General features: G+C 41.3%; 4 protein-coding genes and 1 long non-coding RNA gene across 10 annotated transcripts in view; 4 read left to right on the top strand and 1 right to left on the bottom strand.

Moving 5' to 3' along the window:
• Positions 1 to 1,570: 1,570 nt before the first annotated feature.
• LOC26531266 (uncharacterized) lies at positions 1,571 to 2,230 on the top strand. The gene is made up of 3 exons (XM_015174818.3): positions 1,571 to 1,676; positions 1,736 to 1,972; positions 2,036 to 2,230. Exons 1-3 carry the CDS (start codon positions 1,589 to 1,591, stop codon positions 2,185 to 2,187), a joined length of 477 nt encoding a protein of 158 aa, XP_015030304.2. The 5' UTR covers positions 1,571 to 1,588; the 3' UTR covers positions 2,188 to 2,230.
• A 5,286-nt stretch (positions 2,231 to 7,516) lies between these two features.
• LOC138911422 (uncharacterized) overlaps positions 7,517 to 24,149 on the bottom strand; it is a 40,223-nt gene continuing 23,590 nt past the window's right edge. The window contains exons 4-5 of the long non-coding RNA XR_011417052.1: positions 11,220 to 11,523; positions 7,517 to 7,697 (exon numbers count right to left, since the gene is read on the bottom strand). This is a non-coding gene — a long non-coding RNA (uncharacterized lncRNA). The remainder of the gene's footprint in view (positions 7,698 to 11,219; positions 11,524 to 24,149) is intronic.
• Positions 14,617 to 15,941, top strand: LOC6626673 (uncharacterized). Its single transcript, XM_002050896.4, has 3 exons — positions 14,617 to 14,848; positions 14,941 to 15,123; positions 15,185 to 15,941. Exons 1-3 carry the CDS (start codon positions 14,761 to 14,763, stop codon positions 15,715 to 15,717), a joined length of 804 nt encoding a protein of 267 aa, XP_002050932.3. The 5' UTR covers positions 14,617 to 14,760; the 3' UTR covers positions 15,718 to 15,941.
• LOC6626674 (uncharacterized) lies at positions 16,168 to 19,635 on the top strand. 6 transcript variants are annotated; one of them, XR_011417050.1, is made up of 6 exons: positions 16,168 to 16,343; positions 16,442 to 16,633; positions 16,694 to 17,813; positions 18,199 to 18,485; positions 18,573 to 18,776; positions 18,849 to 19,635. XR_011417050.1 is itself a non-coding variant. In XM_002050898.4 (5 exons), the coding sequence occupies exons 3-5, from the start codon at positions 18,380 to 18,382 to the stop codon at positions 19,280 to 19,282; spliced, it is 744 nt and encodes a 247-aa protein (XP_002050934.1). In that variant the 5' UTR covers positions 16,174 to 16,343; positions 16,442 to 16,633; positions 16,694 to 18,379; the 3' UTR covers positions 19,283 to 19,635. The 6 variants fall into 6 exon arrangements, 2 of the variants coding, with proteins under 2 accessions (XP_002050934.1, XP_032291917.1); XR_011417048.1 differs by having other exon boundaries at positions 16,694 to 18,485; XR_011417051.1 differs by having other exon boundaries at positions 16,694 to 18,485; positions 18,830 to 19,635.
• Positions 19,884 to 21,056, top strand: LOC6626676 (uncharacterized). Its single transcript, XM_002050899.4, has 3 exons — positions 19,884 to 20,136; positions 20,215 to 20,430; positions 20,499 to 21,056. Exons 1-3 carry the CDS (start codon positions 20,028 to 20,030, stop codon positions 20,756 to 20,758), a joined length of 585 nt encoding a protein of 194 aa, XP_002050935.2. The 5' UTR covers positions 19,884 to 20,027; the 3' UTR covers positions 20,759 to 21,056.

Below are 24,149 nucleotides of genomic sequence, written 5' to 3'. Positions count from 1 at the left end.
GGGAGATAAATAGAGATGGAGATAGAAGAAGAAAAGAGGGCGATGAGGGAACCATCTCCCATTGCTCACTTTTAAAGCAAACAATTCCAATTAGGCAGAAATTAAATATAAATAAAAATACATCTGCTCGCTAACTTCGCACACTGATCTGTTGTATAAACAAGTGGCACACGTTGAAGACGGGTGCAATCGACTGCATAATACTCGTCTAGAGTGTAAAAGAATGTATTCTCTTATGTTTCCATGTGCTTGAATATTCATACATCAATGCACATTTGTTTGTGTTCTAACTGAAATTTGTATTCACGTATGCATGTATGTATAGTTTGAACTGAGGCTCGGTAGAAAAACAGGATTTTTTATGAGTATAACAACACATATAAGCATGAATACTTTGATGATAATTAACACATACGCACATAGGTGCTTACACGCCATTGGCTGAGACAAGAACTTTTCGCTAGCATACACTGTGCAAAAATAAAAGTCAAATCAATTTACATGGGCTACTTTATGAAACTAGTTCGTAAACTGTGTGAATTAATTATCTTGTTTCTACATTTGCCGAAAATCGATATCGAAATCATGTCTTTTTAACAAATATTTCAGGTTTTAGGAGGCAGTGTCATCAAGCTATATTATATACAGATAAATCATCTTCTATTTTATAGCTATTGCCATCCTTCGTTTTACCTAACTAAATTAATTTGAACAACTCACCAATTAAAGCCACAATTTTAGTGCTGTTGAGTTTTGCAGAATATATGAATATTCTTTGGCACACAAAATGCTACTGCGGAAAAGAATATCAAGATCCATTAGGAAACACAGAATTTACTTAAGAATACGTGTGTTTATATTAGCGCAAGAATTTCTGTATACATGTGCACTCATACACGAATTACAAATTGCGATTATATCGCATACCCTATTTTAGGTATGTGCTGCTATTTTAGTTTATTTTTAATGCAATGAGAACTAATTCTTGGTGTGGGTGTGAGCTATCAGGCGGTGGCCCATAGAACTGTGAGAGTTCGACTCACCGACACAGGGAACTAATATATATCTTTTCTTTAGGTTTTGCTGTTGGTTAAAGAATGTTCAGGGTATCCCATAGTCGGGTACTTCTGACTAGAGCACTTTTTATTGTTGAAGAGACTTGAAATTTGATTTAGAAATTCGGATTTTTTTCTTATCGATGCCAAATAGACTTTTAGACAAGCACAGGCGATTCTTATAACAGTTTTCCCTATTCATATATTGTTATATATATATATTGTTATATATACACAGTTAAGTGGTACGCTTATGAGCTGATGTGTGTGTGTTTTTATTTGTGTATGATTATACTCCTCTGACTTTTGACATTATTCGCGGCATGGCTTGTTTACTCTTCACTGATAATTTGTAGATCGTTCTATCTAGGTTAGTTACTCAAAACGAATATAGAATATGCTCTGAATGTACAGGGTATCTAAGTAGCGCTCACCTCTAAGCAAATAATCTTTAATTATGCCCTAGCGGTTGGCTTGTTTACGACAGCAACAGAATAATCAGAATTCAGTTGTGCCAAATTCGTTGAAGTGAAATGTGTTCCAACAGAAGAAATGCACAAATTGGCATTGGACTTTCAGTCATGGGCATGTCCCTGCTTTCGATTCCCTTTTTTATTTCCGGTAGGTGCTCTGAATTGTAGCTCGTAGATCCCTTTGGTAATATGCAGTGCATTTTATAGATCAAAGGGGTCTGCTGAAAATTGTGCTATCTGTTCAGCTGACTGCAACTGTGGCCCTGATCTATGGCGTACTGCGGGCACATGCGCAGCATAAGGCAAAGTTCTTGCTCTTCTGGCTGGGAATTTCGAGTGCATTTTTTACTGCATTGCTCTATGCGAACCTGTTTAAATTTTTGGATCATGGGTGGAACTATTTCTTCTATTACATTGACAACTATCTATGTCTGTTGCCTGCCGGTCAGTTACTACATTGTCACATTAATTAAAGCTTTTGCAAATTGAACTTTTTGTGAATTTCAGCTGGCGTTGCGTACATGATGCATATCATATATAAGGACTACGTAGAGCTGACATTGGGTGCGGTAACAGAGCTCAAACAGCCGCCGCCATATGATGGCAGCGCTGACAAAATTGACATCTCAGTAAAAACCGAATCAACAAGATGTTACTAGCTTCCAGCGTATCAACTCGAAATAAAGTGCGATTATGCGAGAATTCAGTTAATAACAGCGCCAAACATGGGCGTAGAGTATGGGTAATGATGCATAGTTGCAGCTGCCACAGATCGGACATTTTTGACTGATCCACTAATTAATGCAGCACTCTGCATAAATTGCAATGCGAGGCTCTCTGGAGAAGTCTAAGGCTGAAGAAGGCTCACAGGCTGTATTTGTGTGTGCGTGTGTATGTGTGTGTTGTATCCTTGTTGCAACTTAATTGTTGCATGCAGCTGGTGTCCAGCTACTTAGTCCACAGTCGGACACTGGCACTTGACAAATATCCTTGTGAGCTGCATTTCGGTTTTTTGCTTTTGGCTTTTGCCAATTTTTGTTGGGTTAGCTGCCTCTTGAATATGGCATATTCGTTGATTAAATCAGCAACAGTATTGTTTTTATTAAAAAAAAGTTTTCGTTCAATTTTCTGTTATGTCTTTTGCTTATTTTCATTTTCATTTGCCAAGCGAAAATGTGAAAATGGCAAAAATGTGCCAAACATGAAATATATGAGCAATAAATGACGCTCGGTGTGGGGCCACGCGTCCATCAAAGTCCTTGAGCTTTCAACCAGACCCCATCCATTGGACACCACTTGCAATAAAGCTGACCAGCATTACAGCAGCATCCCCCATCCCCCTATATCGACAGCCCCCTCAGACTCTAGACCACGCGTAGCTGAGCTGCCCGAGGCGTGGCGTTGACGTTGGAAAATTAAAATTACACAGCACAAGTTGCAGTGCGGAAAATATGCGAGCAGCAGCGGCGAGCATGGAAAAGGAAGCCGAAGGAAGTTCTAGGAAAAACAAACTTGAAAAACCGGAAACGGCGTCCATTGGCGCTGGCGGCCACAATTATTATTTTTATGCCCAACTTGAAGCCAATGCGAGGCATTGAGTCAACAAGTTCCAGCAAAACTTTCTGAGCACTGGACAAGAGAAACTCTATCTCTCTCTCTCTCTCTCTATCTGTCTCTTTCGCTATTTCTTCTAGAATGTTGATAATTTCAATTTGAAAATATTTTAGCGAATATTTCAAATTGCATTCGCTCAATTGTCAATATTGAATTTCGCAACATTATTTGCTGAAAAAGGTCATCGTGTTATCTAAATGTATGAAACACATTTCGAATGAAATCAAGCTGTTTCTCGCTAAACTTTGACGGTGATAATGATAAGAAAATATACATTTTAACAAAAACAAAATAGAATTTTGTGCTTGTCTGATAAACTATTGAGTCTGCATGGCATTCTTATTAGCGACATGTCGCCAGTTCGTCCGCCAGTCGCATATGCCCGCACAGTTACAGAGAGAGCTATACAGCTAGCAATAAAAATGAGCGCCCAGAGTGCTGAGCTATGAAATTAATATGCCAAAGAAATTTTGATTTATTTTTTTTTGCCCGCGGCCAAACGTTCCACAGTTCGGATCCCAGGCCAGTGTGCAGCATCAGAGGCATAGCCGGTCAAATATATATTTGATAGATTCTTTAACACGAACACAGGACACGCATGACTTAAAAAACAGCTGAAAGCACGACTATTTATTCAATTTTTTTTCATTTTTATTATTACATATATTGACAAATTTAAAAATATGGCAAATTTAACTAGAGATATTTGTCTAAAAATTAAAAATAAACCTTGAAAGGCAGCCAAGCACGCCTCGCCTTCAGGCACAAAAATGTTTATAAATGCGGAAGTGCATTATGCACACACTTTTGACTCATTTAAATGAGTGTACAGGGTATACAATTACCAGAAATGCCTGTCGAGTGAACTTGAAGCTGCAAAGTACCGCATACTGCGTCCAATTAGCCCACAATGGACGCCGCAGAGGCTGTGGCAGGCTTGCCATGCGTGGCGCTGAGTGAGTGCCAGCAGCAACGGCACCGTCATTGCCAACAGGTGCCACACACTCAGCAGTTGGCAGTCAACAGTCAACAGTCAGCCAGTCGGACAGTCGGACAGTTGGGCAGTCGGCAGTAACTCGTGCCCGCACTTAAAATTTAAAGCGTTTCGAGTGTAATTGCGCGGTTGCCGTTAACGAGCCGCTTGTTAAAGGCCGGCGCCAGCAACAGGCCAAGAATATAAAAAAAGCGCTGCTGCTCAAAACAGGTAAATGTGCTGCGGACCAACCAGCTGCACACCCTGTTAAAGGCGAGCAACAAACGGTGTTTAAGTCCTTTAGTTTAGCAGCTGCAGCAAGAGCTTTTTAAAGTCAGCCTAAGAGCTCACCATATTATCAGGCTTCAGTTGTGGCTTGCGGCACGTGCAGCTGCAGCTGTTGGCAGCCAGCAAAGGTAACTCGCGTCCATTAATTAACATTTCAACGGGCGAAGCATTGTGCAAAAATAATTAAAAACAAAAGCAACAAAATGGCGCTGACCAAAATGACCTTAAAGAGTGCCCGGAATGCGCCGGCCACCGCAGCCGCTGAGGCGCCTGCAGCTATGCAACACGAGTGCTGCGCGCCAGCGACTGTCAGACGGATGTGTGGCAGGCATAAAATTTGCTGCATGCAAACAAAAAATATGCCAATTCGATGAATAAAATTTAAGGCACTATTTTAAAGCATTTATGCGCAATGTGGGGCTGCTGTTTACTTGACAGCAAACAGCAACAACAGCTGCCGCTGAAGCCCATGCATGCCAAATTGGCCACACTAATTGACACCTGTGACGCCCACAAAATACGAACAGGGCGTGGCCAGGTGAGGCTGTGTAGGCTGTCCTCGCCTGGCCACATGGGTCAGCGACGCAACCCTAAACAAACAAGGCCAAAATAATGCAAATACTGCGGTTTATGCCGACTGGCTTTCGGGTTTGTCGGGTACCTCAATCAAACGGAAAGAAAAATATAAAAAAAGAAATAAACGCCTTCAAAGCGGTGTTAGAAATTAAAAATAAACAAATTTTTTATGCGCAGCAACAACAAAGAATTGGTCAAAAAGGACGAGCGGCAGCTGCTCCTTTTGCTAAAAAGGGTTTCCTTTGGCGAAGGCCTCAAGAATTTGGTTAGGTTTGATATGAAACTCTATCATATATGAAACAAAACTACTCTTTCTGTCTCTTTCTCATATTTTCTCTCGCTCTCTTTCTCTTCTGTTAGCTAACAATTGGTTTGTTTTCTATGTCATATGTGCATACAACGAGACTGTTCTCTCTGCATATCTTTCTCTGAACCTCTCTGTCGCTCTCTCTCGCTCTCTCTCGCTATCTTTCTCTCTCACGCTTCGTTGCTTTGAAACTTGCCATTTTCGTAATTAATATTTACCTCTCATTGTTTCATTTATGGTCTCTGCGAACTTTTGTGATTTCCATTTCCATTTCTATTTTTTGTTTTTCTTTTCTAATTTTTTTTTTTTTGTTATATTTTTGTTTTCCTTTTCGCAGACTTACAAATTACGCACTAATTAAGCGGCTTCTGCTGCGGCCTCGACCATTTTTCAATGTCGGTTCGTTCACTTGGCAGCGCAAGGACCTGAAGGACGCAGACACCGAGACCCGCTCAGACTGGGCATTTGGGTCAGCTCAGCCTTGGCTTATGCTGATCAGCGCAGAACTTGCAGCGCGGCACATTAGGCGACAAAAGTTAATGTGCATAATTAATTTGCTTTTGCACTTTGCCGAGGCTTCATTTTGTTTGTGGGGCGCCTTTTTTTCTTTGGGCTCGCTTTTGTTGCTGCTCGTTCGGTTCGAGCATAAATCAAGCCGAAGTGAGCTGTCAGCGGTATTCAAATAGGTACTCTGCCTCAAAATGATGATGCAGAGCAAGGGAGGGGCTGCTCTGGCAATTAAGCTACCAAAGTTGCCAAGTGGTGCACGTGAGTTACAAAAGCCGCAGCTGTTGGCAGCCAGCTTCAAATTCATCATACGCACCGTGCAACATTTTTAATTGGCTGTGAAATTAAATTTCAACCCACGCACACCTGCCAAACATCCAAGCGTGGAGTTAGACGCAGCAAGCGCTGGTAACGAGCAGGGGGCTTTGGCATTTTTAAGGCAGCAAATTCAATTGGCGGAGCATCGTGCACAATAAACAACTTCAAGTGCCAAATTTACTAACAGATAATTGAATAGCTTCTAGCAGCGACATAGACAAAAAACAAAACCCAGATAAAGACACCCCTCAAGCGGGCATAAAGAGGCTTTCGACTGGGTGGAGAAGCAAGAGCAGCTCTGCTCTGCTGGATGTCTGTGTTGTCTTCACATGCTCGGCGCTCGTATAACATGCAAATGCCAAATTCAATAAACTCAATGCCAGGCCAACAAATAGACCAAATTATTGCGAAACCTACAGACAAACAAACAAACGTGCAACATGCCCGTGCCACAACACAGCCAACTCGACTGAACCACTTAAGGCACAAAAATGCCAATGCCATTTCCATTGCCAATGCCATTTCCATTGCCAATGCCATTGCCATTGCCACTGGCTGCGGCAATACCAAGTAAATTGAACGACAAAAGTGCGTGCAATTGGCAGGCATATTGCGAGCCTAAGACTCATTTTGCCCGCCCTATGCCACTCGGCGATAGATTTTGCGGCCATCAGTTGAGCGTGCAGCGGGGACGGGTCGTATGCGTGATGTGAGCACATTCGCCCGCCAAACGGCCCAAATGGCACAGCCAGCCAAACACAACAATCCGACAGATACACACGTACATGTAACTGTATCTTTAAAAAAAGAAACGTTGCCCAACAACTTGTGGCATAAGCCGATGATGTCTTGCTTAGCCAAATGTGTTGAAATTTTGTTTCTCGACAACATTTAATGAAATTATAACATAAGCATATCATTCACAATTTCACGGTCATTTCTATTGCAGGTTCTGTTTTAGGATGTGCTGTAAGGAAACGCGATTAGCCCTGCGGGAAAACCGACTGACTTGTGATTGGAACTTAATTAACTGCCTTTAACAGCTACCAGGACTGGTTGCAGCTCTATATCAGTCCACTGGAAGAAACTGATCTTTATGTGGAGCAAAACGTAGCATCACACTGATTGGATATTACTTAAGCGCCAAGCCCAAAATTCGAAATTGGCATTCGCTTTAAGGACAAAAGTAAGCTATAAAACAGTTGATTATTTGCTTAACAGCTGAACAACAATTCCTTTATCCCAAATCCCTTCGCTTTTTGGCATGCCTCGCAGTAACAGGTGCTATCAACATGCCAACCGATATTATTGTTAGCTGCAAAATGCGAAATGCTTAAGGAATGAATACACCTTATTTGGTTATTTATAAAAGTTATATTTGATTAAATTAAAAATAGATTTCACTTTTGCATTTTCTTGCAGATTTTCTATGGTAACAACGACTTATCGATCTTGAAGCACAACATTTCTGGAAGATTGGCTTTTCTACCAAACCCAAACTGTCCGCCACATTCACAGTTTCACTAGCTGAACTCAGCCGTCAGCAACAGCTTGGCAGATGTTGACAACAAACCACAATAGCATACCTAAACGATACGGATGGGAACAGTTAAATTGATTGTAGAATATCTTAAGCAAAATGTTGGCAAATAAAGTAAGTAGTAAAGCTACAATAATATAAATTATAATAATATTACATCGGGTAGAAAAAGTACGATTTTAACAAATAGAAATATATTTAAATAAATAAATATGACTTTTTTCTGAGATCATAAAACATTGATGGCATTCTATTCTATGGACCACCGCGACTAAACCCTCCCAATATGACCTGAATCAGCTGTTCGCATAATAGCTATTCACAATAACCCAAAATAAGAATAAATGCAGGACGACATAATCTCGCCATGATCAACGGCGGAGCTATCGTGACATAGCCGCCGCTCTAAAAACGTCATACGTCCCCCGTTTGGGTATGCAATGAAATTTTTCATACCCAAAAATCCGCATTCTATGAGATGACCCAAAATGACCAAAAAATACAGTTTTCTGACGATATGACGATTCTAGTTAAAACTGGACTTCACCACGAGTCGAACGCGACCAATCTTTCCAAGATCCGACTTTATTTCGCCAAGATACGGTCATTTAAAAAAATCGAAAATAGGCCGCTATTATTTTAAAATGTTTCCTTTTTTTTGCCATAATTTGGCTAATAATTGTCCGGTTTTGGAAAGATAGGCCTTTTTGTACTCGTGCTGATCTCTGCTATCGACTGGCATATCTCGTTTATTTTTCGAAAAATGTCTTTTCCGAAATCGAAAACGTTGATGACATTCGATTCTATGGCCCTCCGCGAGTAGCCCTTCCCTTTTTGGCTGCAATCGGGCTTTATTTGGCCGAGAAATAGCCATTGAAAGTTTTCCAAAAAAAATCGTGAGGTTATGGAGTTATGTCGTTTTGAAGCGACATAGCTTCGCCGCTCTAAAAAAATCCTGGAGGTATGACGGTTCAAAGCGACATAACTTCGCCGTCGATCTTGGCGGATTCTACGGACCTCCCCGAGTAGCCCCTCCCTTTTTGGCCCCTATCGGGCTTTATTTGGCCGAGATATGACCATTTAAAGTTTTCCAAAAAAAATCGTGTGGTTATCGCCGTTGATCATGACGAGATTATGTCGTTTTGAAGCGACATAGCCTCGCCGCTCTAAAAAAATTCTGGAGATATGGCGTTTCAAAGCGACATAACTTCGCCGTTTATCATGGCGAGATTATGTCGTTTTGAAGCGACATAGCTCCGCCGCTCTAAAAAAAATCCTGGAGATATGACGTTTCAAAGCGACATAACTTCGCCGTCGATCTTGGCGGATTCTACGGACCTTCCGAGTAGCCCCTCCTTTTTTGGCCCCTATCGGGCTTTATTTGGCCGAGATATGACCATTTAAAGTTTTCCAAAAAAAATCGTGTGGTTATCGCTGTTGATCATGGCGAGATTATGTCGTTTTGAAGCGACATAGCTCCGCCGCTCTAAAAAAATCTTGGAGATATGACGTTTCAAAGCGACATAACTTCGCCGTTGATCATGGCGGATTCTACGGACCTCCCCGAGAGCCCCTCCCTTTTTGGCCCCTATCGGGCTTTATTTGGCCGAGATATGACCATTTAAAGTTTTCCAAAAAAAATCGTGTGGTTATGGAGTTATGTCGTTTTGAATCGACATAGCTCCGCTGCTCTAAAAAAATCCTGGAGATATGACGTTTCAAAGCGACATAACTTCGCCGTCGATCTTGGCGGATTCTACGGACCTCCCCGAGTAGCCCTCTCTTTTTGGCCCCTATCGGGCTTTATTTGGCCGAGATATGACCATTTAAAGTTTTCCAAAAAAAATCGTGTGGTTATCGCTGTTGATCATGGCGAGATTATGTCGTTTTGAAGCAACATAGCTCCGCCGCTCTAAAAAAATCTTGGAGATATGACGTTTCAAAGCGACATAACTTCGCCGTTGATCATGGCGGATTCTACGGACCTCCCCGAGAGCCCCTCCCTAGTTGGCCCCTATCGGGCTTTATTTGGCCGAGATATGACCATTTAAAGTTTTCCAAAAAAAATCGTGTGGTTATCGCCGTTGATCATGGCGAGATTATGTCGTTTTAAAACGACATAGCTCCGCCGCTCTAAAAAAATCTTGGAGATATGACGTTTCAAAGCGACATAACTTCGCCGTTGATCATGGCGGATTCTACGGACCTCCCCGAGAGCCCCTCCCTTTTTGGCCCCTATCGGGCTTAATTTGGCCGAGATATGACCATTTAAAGTTTTCCAAAAAAAATCGTGTGGTTATCGCCGTTGATCATGGCGAGATTATGTCGTTTTGAAGCGACATAGCTCCGCCGCTCTAAAAAAATCCTGGAGATATGACGTTTCAAAGCGACATAACTTCGCCGTTGATCTTGGCGAGATTATGTCGTTTTGAAGCGACATAGCTCCGCCGCTCTAAAAAAATCCTGGAGATATGACGTTTCAAAGCGACATAACTTCGCCGTTGATCTTGGCGAGATTATGTCGTTTTGAAGCGACATAGCTCCGCCGCTCTAAAAACTCTTGGAGATATGACGTTTCAAAGCGACATAACTTCGCCGTCGATCTTGGCGGATTCTACGGACCTTCCGAGTAGCCCCTCCCTCTTTGGCCGCTATCGGGCTTTATTTGGCCGAGAAATAGCCATTGAAAGTTTTCCAAAAAAATCGAGTGGTTGTGGACATATTAGTAAAAGAAAGCATTGCATACTTTCGAGCTGTCCGCATAATATGCTTGAGCCTATTAGAATAAGTTTTACTGCATACTCTTGGGGCGCGCATAAATTAGCCCTTTACAATAGGCACGTGGCAGCAACTTTGATGAAATATTAAAATGGAAATAACTCGGCTAAATTCAGTCCAATTGCGGAATGATATACCTCTTTGTACTCGTATGGATGTCGACCATCGATTACCATCCAAAAATTCCACGAGATGACCCAAAATCAGAAAAAATGCAGAGCGACATAATCTCGCCATGATTAACGGCGGCTATGTCATTTTGAAGCGACATAGCTCCGCCGATTTAAAAACGTCGTACGGATATGACGTTTCAAAACGACATAACTCCCCCGCCCAGAGGCTGCTAACAGTGGTATGTTAACTAACAGCTACATAACATTGAACTGTTAAATAACAGTTCTTTAACAGTAAACTGTTCAAAACTCTCAACTTTGATTTGAAAATGTGCCGTCTGTTGGCGCAGTTAAGTGGAATTTAATTGTCAACAAAGAGTATCAGAGAGCATTTTTGGAACGGATTTGGAACTTTAGGGTCATCAGGACTATATCTATGGTATATTAAAACCAGGGATATATATCGGTCATCTGAGAACCATAGTTGAAGGAGGGTATGGGGATGGATTCATACATTCATATTTCTGGAGCATTTCCGAGCGAATCTTGCACGGTTTTATGCTTATAGGTTTACTAGGACTATATCTGTGGTATGGGTATAACCAAGGATATTCAGGTCAACTAGGAACCATCTGTTATTTAGGTTAGCCAGGACTTTATCTACGGTATAATATTACCATGGATATTTAGGTCAACTAGCAACCATTGTGGCGGCGCGTGTCCACAGTTGAGAGCGGCTTCCAGAAAAGCGTGCGATGTAATGGCTATATCGCCCTTTTAGCTTCACCAGGAATATATATTTATGATATGGTACGATGAATGATATGTGGATTATCTAAGAACCCACGGCTCCAATTTTTTGTTTGCCCGTGGGTGAAGCAGCCGAAGGTTCGTTGTTTATTCCTTATTCATTTTTTTCTTTTTTAAATCCCGTCTGAGTTTTGCCATTTTGAATTCGTGTCCTCTTGAGAGTTCCTCAACCTGTAAACATAAAAATAATATATCACAATAAAACTTTAACAATACCAAAATTAAAAAAGGAAAATATATAATTAAACAAAGTTATATATTTAGATATGTATATATCTTGGGTAAATGACGCACGATCTTAATAAGATTTGAAGATGTATTGTTTTATTCCTGTAATCATGTTAAGCTTAAATATGTGAGGCAACATTTCCTCGAGTGTTGTGTTTACATTTCATTTGTTTTATTTAAGCCCGATTTTCTTTTACGTCAGTCATTCTTCTGGGGTTTGTTCGGCCTATTAATACATTAACCAGCTGGGAATTACCGCTTACGAGTCAGCTGACCAAAAACTTTTGGCCCTTCAGGCCTTCAGGCAGAATTGCGTCACATTTATCAGGCATCACATGAATAGCCGGGAAAATGGCCAAGCTAGGAGCAATTTAAGCACTGTCAAGGGATTGAAATGTTGTACGCTGCGACTGGACGACGCTGAAGCATGCCTCAAAATGTTGTGTTTGGTAAATGTGCAAGATTTTGATTTTGTCGCCTAAACGAGTTGACTTTAGCGGAGGTGGTGGTAATGAGGGAGTGCGAATGGTTCATTTAGTTGCACATGGCGAATGTGCAACCAGTTGGCTTTAAACTCTTTGCTTGTGTTGGCTGCGGTTGTTGTAGCTGTCATTCAACCAGTTGTTGTTGCTGTTGATGTTGTTGCTGCAGCTCATAAATAATTCAAATAATTTACACGCTTGCTTAAACGTTCGCTGTGTGTGTGTGTGTGTGTGTGTGTGTGTGTGTGCTTGCTCGTGTACGTTGGTTGGGCATACCGCATTATGTGGTTCATTGGTTTGTGCCACACGCCGCGTAGCATGCAACCAGCCAAAGCATAGCTACCAACTAGGTCCGTTGATGCTGCCGCTGCTTTTACAGTTAACTAAAGTGAACTCAGCTAAACTTTTACAACTCCCCCACACACACACACACACACACACACACACGCTTTTCCGACTGTTGTCGGTTGCTGTGGTTTTGCATTTTCATATCACGCTTAAATATTTTACAACGATTTTGAGCTGTCGCCTCGTTGTTGCTGTTTTTATGCATCAAACTGGCAAAGCTGCTACATTTTATAATATCATAACTCCATGGAGAGAACCCTTGTCCAGTTTTATGCCAAACTCTATACATATGTGAGCAGGCTGTAAACTATTCAACTCAGTAAGCTTGCCCTAGTACAATTTGAACACTCAGCTGTTAGGCAAACGCTTCAAATGGACTTTGTAAATTATTTAATAATAATCTGTTTAAATATAGTATTACTTAAGCTATAACTATAGATTGTTGAATGTCGTTGCTTAGCTTTAAAGTCCCACTAATGAGTCTTTAATTATTGCTTTACTTTTCGTGCAATCAGGTATAATGAATATATAAGCAACGTGGGGAAACCAGACGTCAGAATTACATATTTACAAATATTATTGGGATAGAATTTCAACGCATGAAACTCGTATTAGTAAATAAAATAAATAATTTGTCTAATAAAAGTGCGAACTAAGATAAAATACCACATTGTACAGAGAAATATTTTGAAATAATTAAATTATTGGCAGCTTAAAACCTTGCATGTTCCTTATCTAAATAATATTCCTTTGAGTAAAATTAATTAGCCATTTAAATTACCTTAGAGATAATATCCAAGTATGAAACTATGATACTTTATATGATAAAAGTTCGTGACAAGGCAAGATATCATTTATATTAATAATAAAATATAGAGAAATATTTTTGAATTATTAAATTAACAGCAGCTTAAGCCTCAACTTAAATAAACTATTGCCAATACAGAAAATAATATTAAAATAAAAATAATATTCTTGTATGTAAAATAAAATATCTTCGGTTTAAATATTAAAGATTATTTCTGTCATGTTGTATTCATGCTGACATTAAACATCATTTTATGAAATTATGCGGCATTCAATTGCCGAGTTTTAACAACTTTAAAGCTTTTACTGCAATCCCTGCAGTCTCACATCAATAGTTAACACTTTTTCGTATTGCATTTCAAGACAAGACAATCAAGACAAAGTCGTCTCGGAAAACTAGTTGCCTGATATCCTTGTGCATTCACATTTCCATTATCAGCATTGTATGCTCAACGGGTTTCTTGGCCTTCAGTTTAAGTTGAACTATTTCAAAAATAAGTGCAAATTTTATCATATATATTTTGTATGACAGCACAATTATTGATTTTTTTCTTCTGGCAACGTAGACCTGGCCTTCTTTTTCTGCATAGGCAGTTAATGTATATGGCAATAGTACGAGTGGTACACTTCAGCAAATACTCTAGCTGATTTAAATACTGACAGTCAAGTGTCTGAATGGAATACTTTTGTAAATCGGTTTTACAATTAAGAGCTCGATTTTTACTTTTAGAAATCGTTTCTGTGCCTCCGAGCAATACACAACTCCAAGTCAAATAAAATAAGCAATGACAATTTCTGCTGACACAAAACAAGTTGAAACAAACTAATTTCGCGACCACAAAATACCCTACGGCCAGTTCCGTAGAGAGAGAGCTTCAGATATAGAGCAGCTACAGGGTATACAAATACTCAATGGGTGAGCTCATTTTTCTCGCATGTTTCTTACGTCATGCCTCTCTGCAAGCGCAAACGCTCTAAATGTCTCTTGATTCTCATTATAAATTACGAGACATTCTTTTTTTTCACTTTTTTGCACATGTCAGACACGTTTTAATACCCTAGCATGGGGCATACAGCAAAGTACACGCATTTAGAATTTACATTTAATCTTAAACTTTTGCAAATATGATTTATTTCTTGATTCTTTCCATTCTGCGTAAAATGCAAGCAATACTCTTTATAAAGAAAAATATTGCAACAGCAAAGAACTACTCAAGTTGTTTGGCAAGTGCATTTGGACTTCGGCAGAAACCATATATCAAATTTTTTTGCTGACAAATTAATTATGTTCCACATTGCAAATCTGTCGCTCTAGATTATATAAAAAAAAAAAGAAGAAAAGGCAAATAAACTTAAGAATTTACGTTTTCGAAATATTTTAGATTTTTGTTTGCAATTTGAATGGGTTCCACAAAACTTTCCGCTCTCTTTGCTGGCGTTCTCTCTGGCATTCTTTCTATTTGGCCACCAGTTTCCTTTGAACTCTCGTTCTAGGCGAGTGGTCTCGGCTTTGCTCAGCAGCTGTCGAAACGGACACACCCATATGAAAAAGGTAATGGAATTGGGGCTTGGCATTGGCCTCATACATATAGTTTTAACACTTGTCGCTATGGGAAGTGCATGGAAAAACGGTAAGTTGTGTGCATTTGATTGTATTTCATTAAATCTATATGCATCTATAACGTACCTATGAGTGTATACTGAAAGTACTTTTCTATAACAGGCACGCTTTCGATTGTAGCGTATTCGCTCTATTTATTTCTCAATGTGTTTCTCTGTGCGCGCCTGACGAAGGGTGATCTTTATGTCATCTTATTGTGGTTCACTTTTACGAGTATTTTGTTGTTCTACAGGATATTTTGCATTGACAAATACCAATATTGGCCATTCTATATACTTACCAACTGTAAGTTAAGTGTACAATTGAACATTTCTCGAAATCTAAACCGCATTCTGACTGCTCGCAGATTTTATGGGCGCATCTCTCATTATGATGGCAGTAGTTTACTTTGTACTTGGAAGTAAGAAATTTAATGAAAACGCCAAGCCAGTTCTGCAAACGGTTATCTCCGACCCGACAACAAATCGAACAGAAACGAGCACCAAGCCGGCTACATCACTTACACCTACGGTCAGCAGACCACCTGGCTGGAGAGAAAATCTATACTATGCTGAACCGATGGAAAACCGAGCAAGGCACGAATACCCGCGCTTGGGTTGGCTACCTGATCTCTACCCAGACTCGAATGGGTCATTTGATAGGTTTATGCCCAGCGCACCTGAGCTAAGCACCGCTGATTCAGGTGATAATCAGTGCAATCCTTTCGATTTCAACTGTGGCGATAACAATGATACGGAAACCAGCTGCGATAAGCATAAATGCTGCGATAAGGATTATAGTTGCGATAATGCTGCCGATTTAGGTGGCGGCTGTGACGATGGCGGCGGCGCAGATTGTGGATGCGGGGACAACGATGGTGGAGGGGGCAACGATGATTAAAGTAAAATGTGGAACTCGACTTATACTCTAATGTTACCTCAAATTACGAAGTGTTGACTTAATATAAATAATCAAGCATTTCAATTTGTATTTTAAGTTTAGAACAATTAAGCACTGTGCCTTAAATAGTCACCGATAGACTATTTAATATCCTTCGAAATTAAAAAAACCAAAGAATATACCTCAAATTAAATTTTTAGTTTTATACTTATTGCATTATTGCTATAGCAATAAATAAACGATATCATTTTTGTTTGGTTATATATAAGAAATATATATATGATGTATTTTATATACCTTGCTTTATTGATTGGATGAGGGCATTAGCTAATCGGCGTGCTATTAATGGCATTCCTATGGTATTTGTTGCATGCAAAGGAAATAGGTTCCACAGCATTTGCCGCTCTCTTTGCCGGCTTGTTCTCTGGATTTCTTTCTATTTGACAGTCAGTCTACTGAAGCCTTCGCTCTGAGCGAGTGGTCTTGATTTCGGTCGGTAGTTGCCACAAACCCCCTTATGACAAGCGTTAAGGAATTGGGGCTTGGCTTTGCCCTCTTAAGTATATTTTTAATACTTGCCGCTTTGGGAAGTGCGTGCATGAGCCTGCATGCACATGAATCAGACGGTGAGTTGGGCGCATTTGATTGTATTTGATTGTAAACGTCAATGTATTTGCATAAATGACGTAGATAAGTGTGTGCTAATAATACTTTAATATAACAGACGTCACGCCTTGGATGTGGATTGGAACGTATTCGACGTATATATTTCTCAATGTGTTTCTCTTTGCGCGCCTGATAAAGAACGATCTTAATGTCATCATATTGTGGTTCCCTTTAACGATAGTTTTGTTTCTGTTCAGGCTATTTTGCATTGACAAATACCAATATGGGCCATTCTATATACTTACCAACTGTAAGTAAGTGTACAATTGAACATTTATCGAAATCTAAAATGTAATCTGACTGTTTGCAGCTTTTATGGGCGCTTCCCTTGTTATAATGCCAGTAGTTTACTTTATACTAAGAAGAAAGAAATCTAATGAAATGGCCAGGCCAGTTCCGCAAACGGTTAGCAGCAACTCGACAACAATTCGAACAGGAGCAAGGACCAAGCCGGCTAGATCATTTATACCTACGGTAAGCAGACCAAGCCGCTGGAGAGAAAATCAATATTACGCTGAACCGATGGAAAACCGAGCAAGGCACGAATACCCCCGCTTGGGTTGGCTACCTGATCTCTACCTAGACTCGAATGTGCCCTTTACGCTGGGCACAGCACCTGAACCAAACACTTCTGCTTCAGGTGATAATCAGTGCAATAGTTTCGATTTTAATTGCCGCGATGACAATGTTAAGGAAAACTGCTGCGATAAGGATAATTGCTGCGATAAGGATAATTGCTGCGATAACGGTGCCGATGGAGGTGGCGGCTGTGACGATGGCGGCGGCGCAGATTATAGTGGAGGCGGGGACTACGGAGGTGGTGGCGGAGATTATGATGGTGGTGGCGGGGACTGCGATTGCGGAGGCGGCAACGATGATTAGAGTAGAATGTGGAACTCGAATAACACTCGAATATTAACTAAATCTCGGAAGTGTTTACTTCAAACAAATAGTCAAGTATTTATATTTATATTTTTAGTTTTTAACAATGAAACATTGTGCCTTAAATAGTTACCGATAGACTGGTTAATATCCATGAATACTCAACAAGCCAAATAATATGCCTAAGATGCATTTTTGTAGCTTTATAATATTTACAATATTTTTGCTTTAGCAAACCACAAACGTCGTAATTTTTGTTAAGTTTGTTTAACAAATATATTCAATGTATTCGTTATAGATATTTTCATTGATTTAGCCGCATTGTGAGGGCATTTGCTTGTCGGCGCGCTGCCAATCGCATTCTTGCAGTATTTGTTGCCTTCAATGTGAATATGGGTTCCACAGCACGTGCTGGCCGCCCTCTCTCTCCCTCTCTCTCTCGCTCTTTCTCTGTGTTTTCTCTCAGGTGCTCTCTCGCACGGCTGACCAAGCAACACGGTCGCCAGTCTACGCTAAACGCTCGTTCTGGGCGAGCGGTCTTGAACTTGGTCGGTGGCGATTATTAGAGTACAAAGTGGAATATATAGCTCGTTAAATATTTAAGTGATTACTTTAAGACTACAAATGACAAACATCGCTAATTGCATTGTTCTTTAAGCAATCAGGGTTTGACTGTAGGCAAGAAACACAAGAGGCTGAGCGATACGCCTTAAAAGAATATTGCATATGCCATATCTTTAATTTTATCTTGAAATATAGTCACATATATTATGTTGTCATATAACTTAGTATAAACATATATGTGTTTGTTAAGTTAAGTCTTTAATGTGTCTAGTTTAATTTGTTTGTTTTGTAAACTTTTTGTTGTTTTATAAATATAAATAGCTGATAATTTAGAACGTTTAATTTGTGCAATTTAAATGGGTTCCACAGGCCCGATGCCGCTCTCTTCTCTGTCTCTGGCTCTGGCTCTGACGCGCTCTTCTCTCGCGCTCTCTCGCCTTAACCTATCTAACCTAACCATTTGATCGCCAGTCTACTTTGAACCCTCGTTACGGGCGAGTGATCTCGAGATTGATCTAGAATTGTTTATCGCCAAACTGGAAGCTCTCATATGGCAGCCACGAATTTGGGATTTGGCATCGTCTTGTTAAATGTCATATGGACACTTTACGATATTGGCAGTGCCAGCTTCAGTCTGTACACAGATGAATTAGACCGTGAGTTGTTTGTATTTAATTGTTAACTGGCATCAAAATGCATATATACGTATACACTCATATATTGAAAGTATCTTTTAATGCCAGACACGACGGCTTGGCTGTGGATTGGAGCGTATTCGCTCAATTTATTTCTCAATGTGTTTCTCTTTGTGCGGCTGCCAAAGAGCGACCTTTTGGCCATCCAATCGTGGTTCTCTTTTACGATTGTTTTGCTGCTGTTGAGGGTGCTTTGCATTGACTTTATGGAACTGTCTAACTACGAACTGTATCCCTATATAGTTATCAATGGTAAGTCACTGGTCACTGAGCAATTAGTTAACATTTATTGAAACTTAACAAAGAGTTATCCTTCCCCTGCAGTTTATATATTCGTATCACTTATTGTAATGGCAATAGTTTATGTCAAAGTAAGGGGTAACAAATCCTATAAGCCGCCCAAACAAGTCCTGCAAACCGTCAACTACATACTGACAACAAATCAAACAGTTAAGAGGACCAAGCCCGCCAGGATAAATGCACCGGTGATAAGCAGACCATTTGTCGGACGAGCCAATCGGAATAGCATTGCACGACTGGAAGGCGGAACGTGGCATGAAACTCCGCATCCTGATCATAGCCTCAACTCGAGTGCGTCATTTAACAATTTTATGCTCAGCGCACTTCAGACAAGCTCCTCTGCAGGTGATAGCAGCTGTTTTGAGAATGTCGTCGGTGGCGGCAACGGCGGAGGTGTGAACCGTAGTTCTGGGGAGGGAGATGAGGATAGTGGAGGCGGGCACTACGATTGTGATTAGATAATAATGTGGAATGGAATGTGAAAATCAACAAAAACAATACTCGAATAGTGCTTCAAACTCGGAAGTGTTTCGCTTCAAAAACAAACATGGAAGCAACTATGATTGCATTTATACACAAAAGTCACCGACAGACTATTCAATATTCTAAGAAACTCAACCAGCCTCGAAGAAATTTTATAAAATTTTATATTGATTGAAGTATTCAAAAAACAAAACAAACAAAAAGGACTTCCCTAAATTTTAATATTTATATTTTAAAAATATGACAATTTTATAATATTTATAAATACATTTTATTTAATTTACTTTAAGTATATTAAGTGACCAATAAATATACATTTTATACAGTATATTAATTTGTTTCACTGGCTTAGTTGCTTTGTGAGGGCATTAGCACGTCGGCTTGCTGGCAAAGGCAGTCTAACATTGTTTGTTGTTTGCATTGGGATTGGGTTCCACAGCACGTGCTCGCCGCATTCGGCGGCTCTCTTCGTTCGGCCGCTCACGCTCCCTCTCTCTCTCTCTCTCTCTGTCACACTCTCACGTGCGCTCTCTCTCACACGGCTGACCAAACAATACGGTCGCCAGTCTACGCTGAACCCTCGTTCTGGGCGAGCGGTCTCGGGTTCGGATTCGCGTTTGTTTATGTCGTAAGAGCGTTCCACTCACATTCACAATCACAATCACACCCGCATTCACAAATACATTCACAAAGAGACGCACTCATTTGCCGCCTGCCAAGATGAGCAAATTTTTGGACTTGGGCCTTGGCATTTCAATAATCAATTGGTACTACTCGCTATCATATTTTCTAATGTGGTGCGTGGCACTACGGCTTACAACAGACGATGGTAAGATATCGGGTATCGAATAATCCAAGTGAAATAATACTATAAATGACAGCTGTTTTGGGTTGCATGTTTTCATAGACAATGAGCCATTTGTTTGGCTAACCGTTTACATGGGCAACGTGTTTCTCAATGTGTTTCTCTTCGTTGGCCTGCGAAAGAGAGATCGCTTGGCGGTCAAAATATGGTTCTCTTTGACGCTGCTCTGGTTCCTGCCCAAACTGTATGACCACAAAAGGGGTTGTCGTCTGGACGCGCGCGGTTCAACGTACCGAATCGTCAACATAGTCATGGAAAGTACGTAGGCACGCAACAACTTTGAAATACTCTCCTTTTTCATATGCAAACCATATATTCTCACACAGGCTATGTAATCATATCTTTTGCCGTCATGATGCTGGTTTATGCCCATCTGCCCAAGAAACTGCCCAAAACTGAGCAGCGCTCAAGACATAAGACATATGCAGATACCCCCGATATACAAATGGTGGATATGAGCTCAAAGGTGGCAGCAATTGCGCCCCTGGCTACGGAGGAAGTGTTTACGGACGAGGAGGCAGAGTGCCTGCCTGGCAGCAGCAAGCAACAGGTGTTTGAGTTCCATCGAGCTGCCGGCGATGACTAGCATATTGTACAAATTACTTAGCTATATATATGTGTACATATATATTTTTGTTTATGTATATATCTATATATATTTCTTAACATTCCCGCACAATTTCATATGCAACTTTAATTGTTGTCACAAATTTCACACTCGTTCCAGAAATGCGTAGCCTTTTATACAACAGACTTAAAACTTTACACTAACATATTACTATTGTGTAGTTAAATTGTTAAGTTTCTTTTATTATATATTTTTAGAAAGAATGAGAGAGGGACAATAATAAAAACAACTGCGACTCGCAGTCGCAACTTATCATTGCAAATTTGGTTTGGTAAAATTAATGCGCTTATCCCACACACGCACACACACACACGCACATACACACTCAGGGGAAAGTTGGGCAAACACAAACAAACAGCTAAATGAAGAGGAACTTTACTAACTTTTGGTAACAGCTTTGCGAGGGAGGAGGGGGAAGCGCCGACTTTCCCCGTCTGCACTCTTGACGCATTGTTGTTGTTTATTGGCCGGTGACTGGGCGCAAGGCGAAGGGATTACGATCAAAGCGTTCGATTGAGTGTGTCAATAAATTCCTGCCAGTCGCCCGAGTGCAGCACATTTGTCCGGACATCAGCGATAAATAGTTGCCACCCGTTGCCACTTCCCCACCCCGCAAGCCCCGCATGCCGCACAGCATCTCTTGAGCTTTTGGCCAAAAAGTTTCGTGTGAATTTAGTGCGGCTCATTAAGCTGACCGGCCACGTTGCACGTCCTGTTTGGCCCGGACCAACCGTCAGTCATGTGTGTGCTCAGCGAGTGTGTGTGGGTGTATGTGGGTGTGTGTGGCAATGGCTTTTTGGCTTCAACTTCATTATGTGGCCATGATGAGCAGGAAATTGTTTGCGCCATTGTCATTCGCAATGTCATTGTCAATGAGAGCGCAAACATTTCGCCATTTGTCAATCTTTCTTCATTTTTTTTTTGCCGCGCTTTTTTGCTGCTCTTCTTATTTTTTTTGCTATTTATATTATTGTTAGGCTTTAAATGGGCGCGCTCATTAAGAAAATTAATGCTAGGGTTTCCATTAAAAGTGTCAAAGTGCGCACATTAAAATATCAGCTTAAGCTGGAAAGTGCTTCTTGGCCAACTTTTGTTGCGTTTGTTTGGGCCTTGTTCAGACGCTCAACTTTGTTGCCTGCCTCGATTTTTATGAACAAACAAACATTAAAGACGCATAAAATGTTGACGCAGCGCAGCGCAGCTTTGTTTGCCGCTGATCATAAAAGGACTGAGACACACACACACACACACACACACACACACACACGCGCGCGCACAACACACACACACACGCATTTATAGTGTATGTTGTCTTGTGGCAACTCATAAAACTAAACCGCAATTCATCAGTAAATTCCTTGTTTGGCCCCATCGACGACTGCTCGATAACAAATGTTGTTGTCGCTGTTGTTTTTGTTCTACATATGCGTTTGTCGTTCAATTGTTGTAGTTGTTGTTGTTGCTGCTGCTGGCCTTTTTTTTTTTTTAGATTCCTAATTTCCTTTATTTGGTTTATTTTGCGCTGGAATCGATCAGTGCCTTCTGATCTCTACCAAGCGGAGTTAAGGGTATAGTGTATAGTTATTATTTAATAACTTAAATGATAATTACAGACTTAAAAATATATAACAATAATGGGAAAGGGATGTTTAAGTGATGTGCCTCGTTGGTAGGTCGTCGGGGTGTAGCCTTCGGAGGCGCCTCTCACTGATGGGCTCAGCCAGGGCCCTTGCGGCCGCGTTCGGATGCTGCACCAATTTGTCGGAGTATCGGCTGCTGAAGAAGTTGAGCTGATCTCCGACCTTTGTTAGGCGGAGATCGCGTTCGATGGCGTCTGTTGTTACGTACCATGGCAGGCCAGCAACCTTGCGTGCTGCCTTGGCTTGGACCACTCTTATGCGACGGAGCTGGTGTGCTGATGCCGTGCCCCAAACTTGGATCGCATATGTCCAGATAGGCGTTACCATCGTTTTGATAAGCAGTGTCTTCGTGGATATGTGCAGCTTGCTTTGAGGCTTTAGTAGCCAATCGAGCTTTTGAAGTCTTCTCAGGCATTTTGCTCTCGTTGCTGCGATGTGAGGCCCCCATATGAGCCTTCGATCCAGGTGGACACCCAAGTAGCAGAAAGAGTTGGTCTGCTCAATGGTTCCTCCATCGAACCGTAGCCCCTGGCAGCTGTGTGGGCGCAGCGTAAAAGTGACGCAGGCGGACTTGGCACAGTTTATAGCGATGTTCCACATAGCTGTCCAGGTTTCGATCTGCAGCAGCCAGTCCTGCACTGCACTTGTAGCAGCTTGCAGATTTTTGTGGGAGGCTAGGAAGGCAGTGTCGTCCGCATATGTTGCCACCAGCAGTCTCGCAGGGCTGAGGTCTTCGTTGCTTTGTCCTTGTGTGGGCAGGTCCGCCGTATACAGCGTGTACAGCATCGGACCGAGGACGCTGCCTTGTGGGACACCTGCTCTGATGCCCTTAATTGCCGACCTTTGGTCTTTAACGGCCACATTAAAGGTGCGTCCTGCCAGAAAGGAGCTAAGGATGCTGAAGTATGGCGCTGGGAGTATCAGTTTGATCTTGAACAGAAGACCATCGTGCCAGACCTTGTCAAACGCTTGTTTGACATCGAGGAAAACGCCGACGCAGTATTGCTTCTGCTCAAAAGCTTCTAGTACGTGTTTTACTGCCCGGTGGACCTGCTCGGGGCAGCCGTGAGACTTTCTGAAGCCAAACTGATGATCCGGGACCAGGCGCGTGACCTCGTCGAGTTCTAAGAGACGGCTTAGCTGCTGGCCTGAAAATAATTTAGTGCGCTGCCTGAAAATATGCTACAGTTTTATGCGGCCATAAAATGCCAGAAATTGTTTTTATTATATGTAATTATTATGTTATGCATGTGTGTGTGCGTCTGTTTGTGTGTTTATTGCCATTGGCTTAAATAAAGTTGAAAATGAACTGCTGATGCGTCCGTCAAACTTCTTAACATGGATACATATAGTGTGCCCCACGCACACGTTTAAATTTGAACTGTCAGTTTTGCAGCTTATCTGTCGCACATTTCTAAGAGCCAAATTATGAAGCTTTCTGCTTAACTTTTAGCCATTCGAAACAATGGCACAAAGTCAACAAACTTTAGCAGCAATTGGCCTTGCAACAGCAGCAACACCAGCGTGCCACTAAAATGCAGCACGTTTGCTGCTGCTGCTGTGCGTGGGTTGGGGGGTTGACCAGGCAGGTTCCCAGAGTTCGACTTTATGTCACGCACTGCAATGGCAAAGCTTTCTTGTTCTTAATGCGCCCCAGCACGCACAACCACACACACACAACCACACACACACAACCACACACACACAAC

This window comes from Drosophila virilis, chromosome 5 (assembly GCF_030788295.1).
Source record: "Drosophila virilis strain 15010-1051.87 chromosome 5, Dvir_AGI_RSII-ME, whole genome shotgun sequence".
Classification (NCBI taxonomy): Eukaryota; Metazoa; Arthropoda; class Insecta; order Diptera; family Drosophilidae; genus Drosophila; species Drosophila virilis.
This window is presented reverse-complemented; position numbering and strand designations above follow the sequence as displayed.

Bases quoted from the DNA above. Each gene is read 5' to 3' on its own strand.
- LOC6626673 (XM_002050896.4), top strand. From the start codon at position 14,761: ATGAAAAAGGTAATGGAATTGGGGCTTGGCATTGGCCTCATACATATA. The intron at 14,849-14,940 runs GTAAGTTGTGTG...TTTCTATAACAG, and splicing joins GGGAAGTGCATGGAAAAACG to GCACGCTTTCGATTGTAGCG. The intron at 15,124-15,184 runs GTAAGTTAAGTG...GACTGCTCGCAG, and splicing joins ATTCTATATACTTACCAACT to ATTTTATGGGCGCATCTCTC.
- LOC26531266 (XM_015174818.3), top strand. From the start codon at position 1,589: ATGTGTTCCAACAGAAGAAATGCACAAATTGGCATTGGACTTTCAGTC. The intron at 1,677-1,735 runs GTAGGTGCTCTG...TGCATTTTATAG, and splicing joins GATTCCCTTTTTTATTTCCG to ATCAAAGGGGTCTGCTGAAA. The intron at 1,973-2,035 runs GTCAGTTACTAC...TGTGAATTTCAG, and splicing joins TCTATGTCTGTTGCCTGCCG to CTGGCGTTGCGTACATGATG.
- LOC6626674 (XM_002050898.4), top strand. From the start codon at position 18,380: ATGGCAGCCACGAATTTGGGATTTGGCATCGTCTTGTTAAATGTCATA. The intron at 18,486-18,572 runs GTGAGTTGTTTG...TTTTAATGCCAG, and splicing joins GTACACAGATGAATTAGACC to ACACGACGGCTTGGCTGTGG. The intron at 18,777-18,848 runs GTAAGTCACTGG...CTTCCCCTGCAG, and splicing joins TCCCTATATAGTTATCAATG to TTTATATATTCGTATCACTT.
- LOC6626676 (XM_002050899.4), top strand. From the start codon at position 20,028: ATGAGCAAATTTTTGGACTTGGGCCTTGGCATTTCAATAATCAATTGG. The intron at 20,137-20,214 runs GTAAGATATCGG...ATGTTTTCATAG, and splicing joins ACGGCTTACAACAGACGATG to ACAATGAGCCATTTGTTTGG. The intron at 20,431-20,498 runs GTACGTAGGCAC...ATTCTCACACAG, and splicing joins CGTCAACATAGTCATGGAAA to GCTATGTAATCATATCTTTT.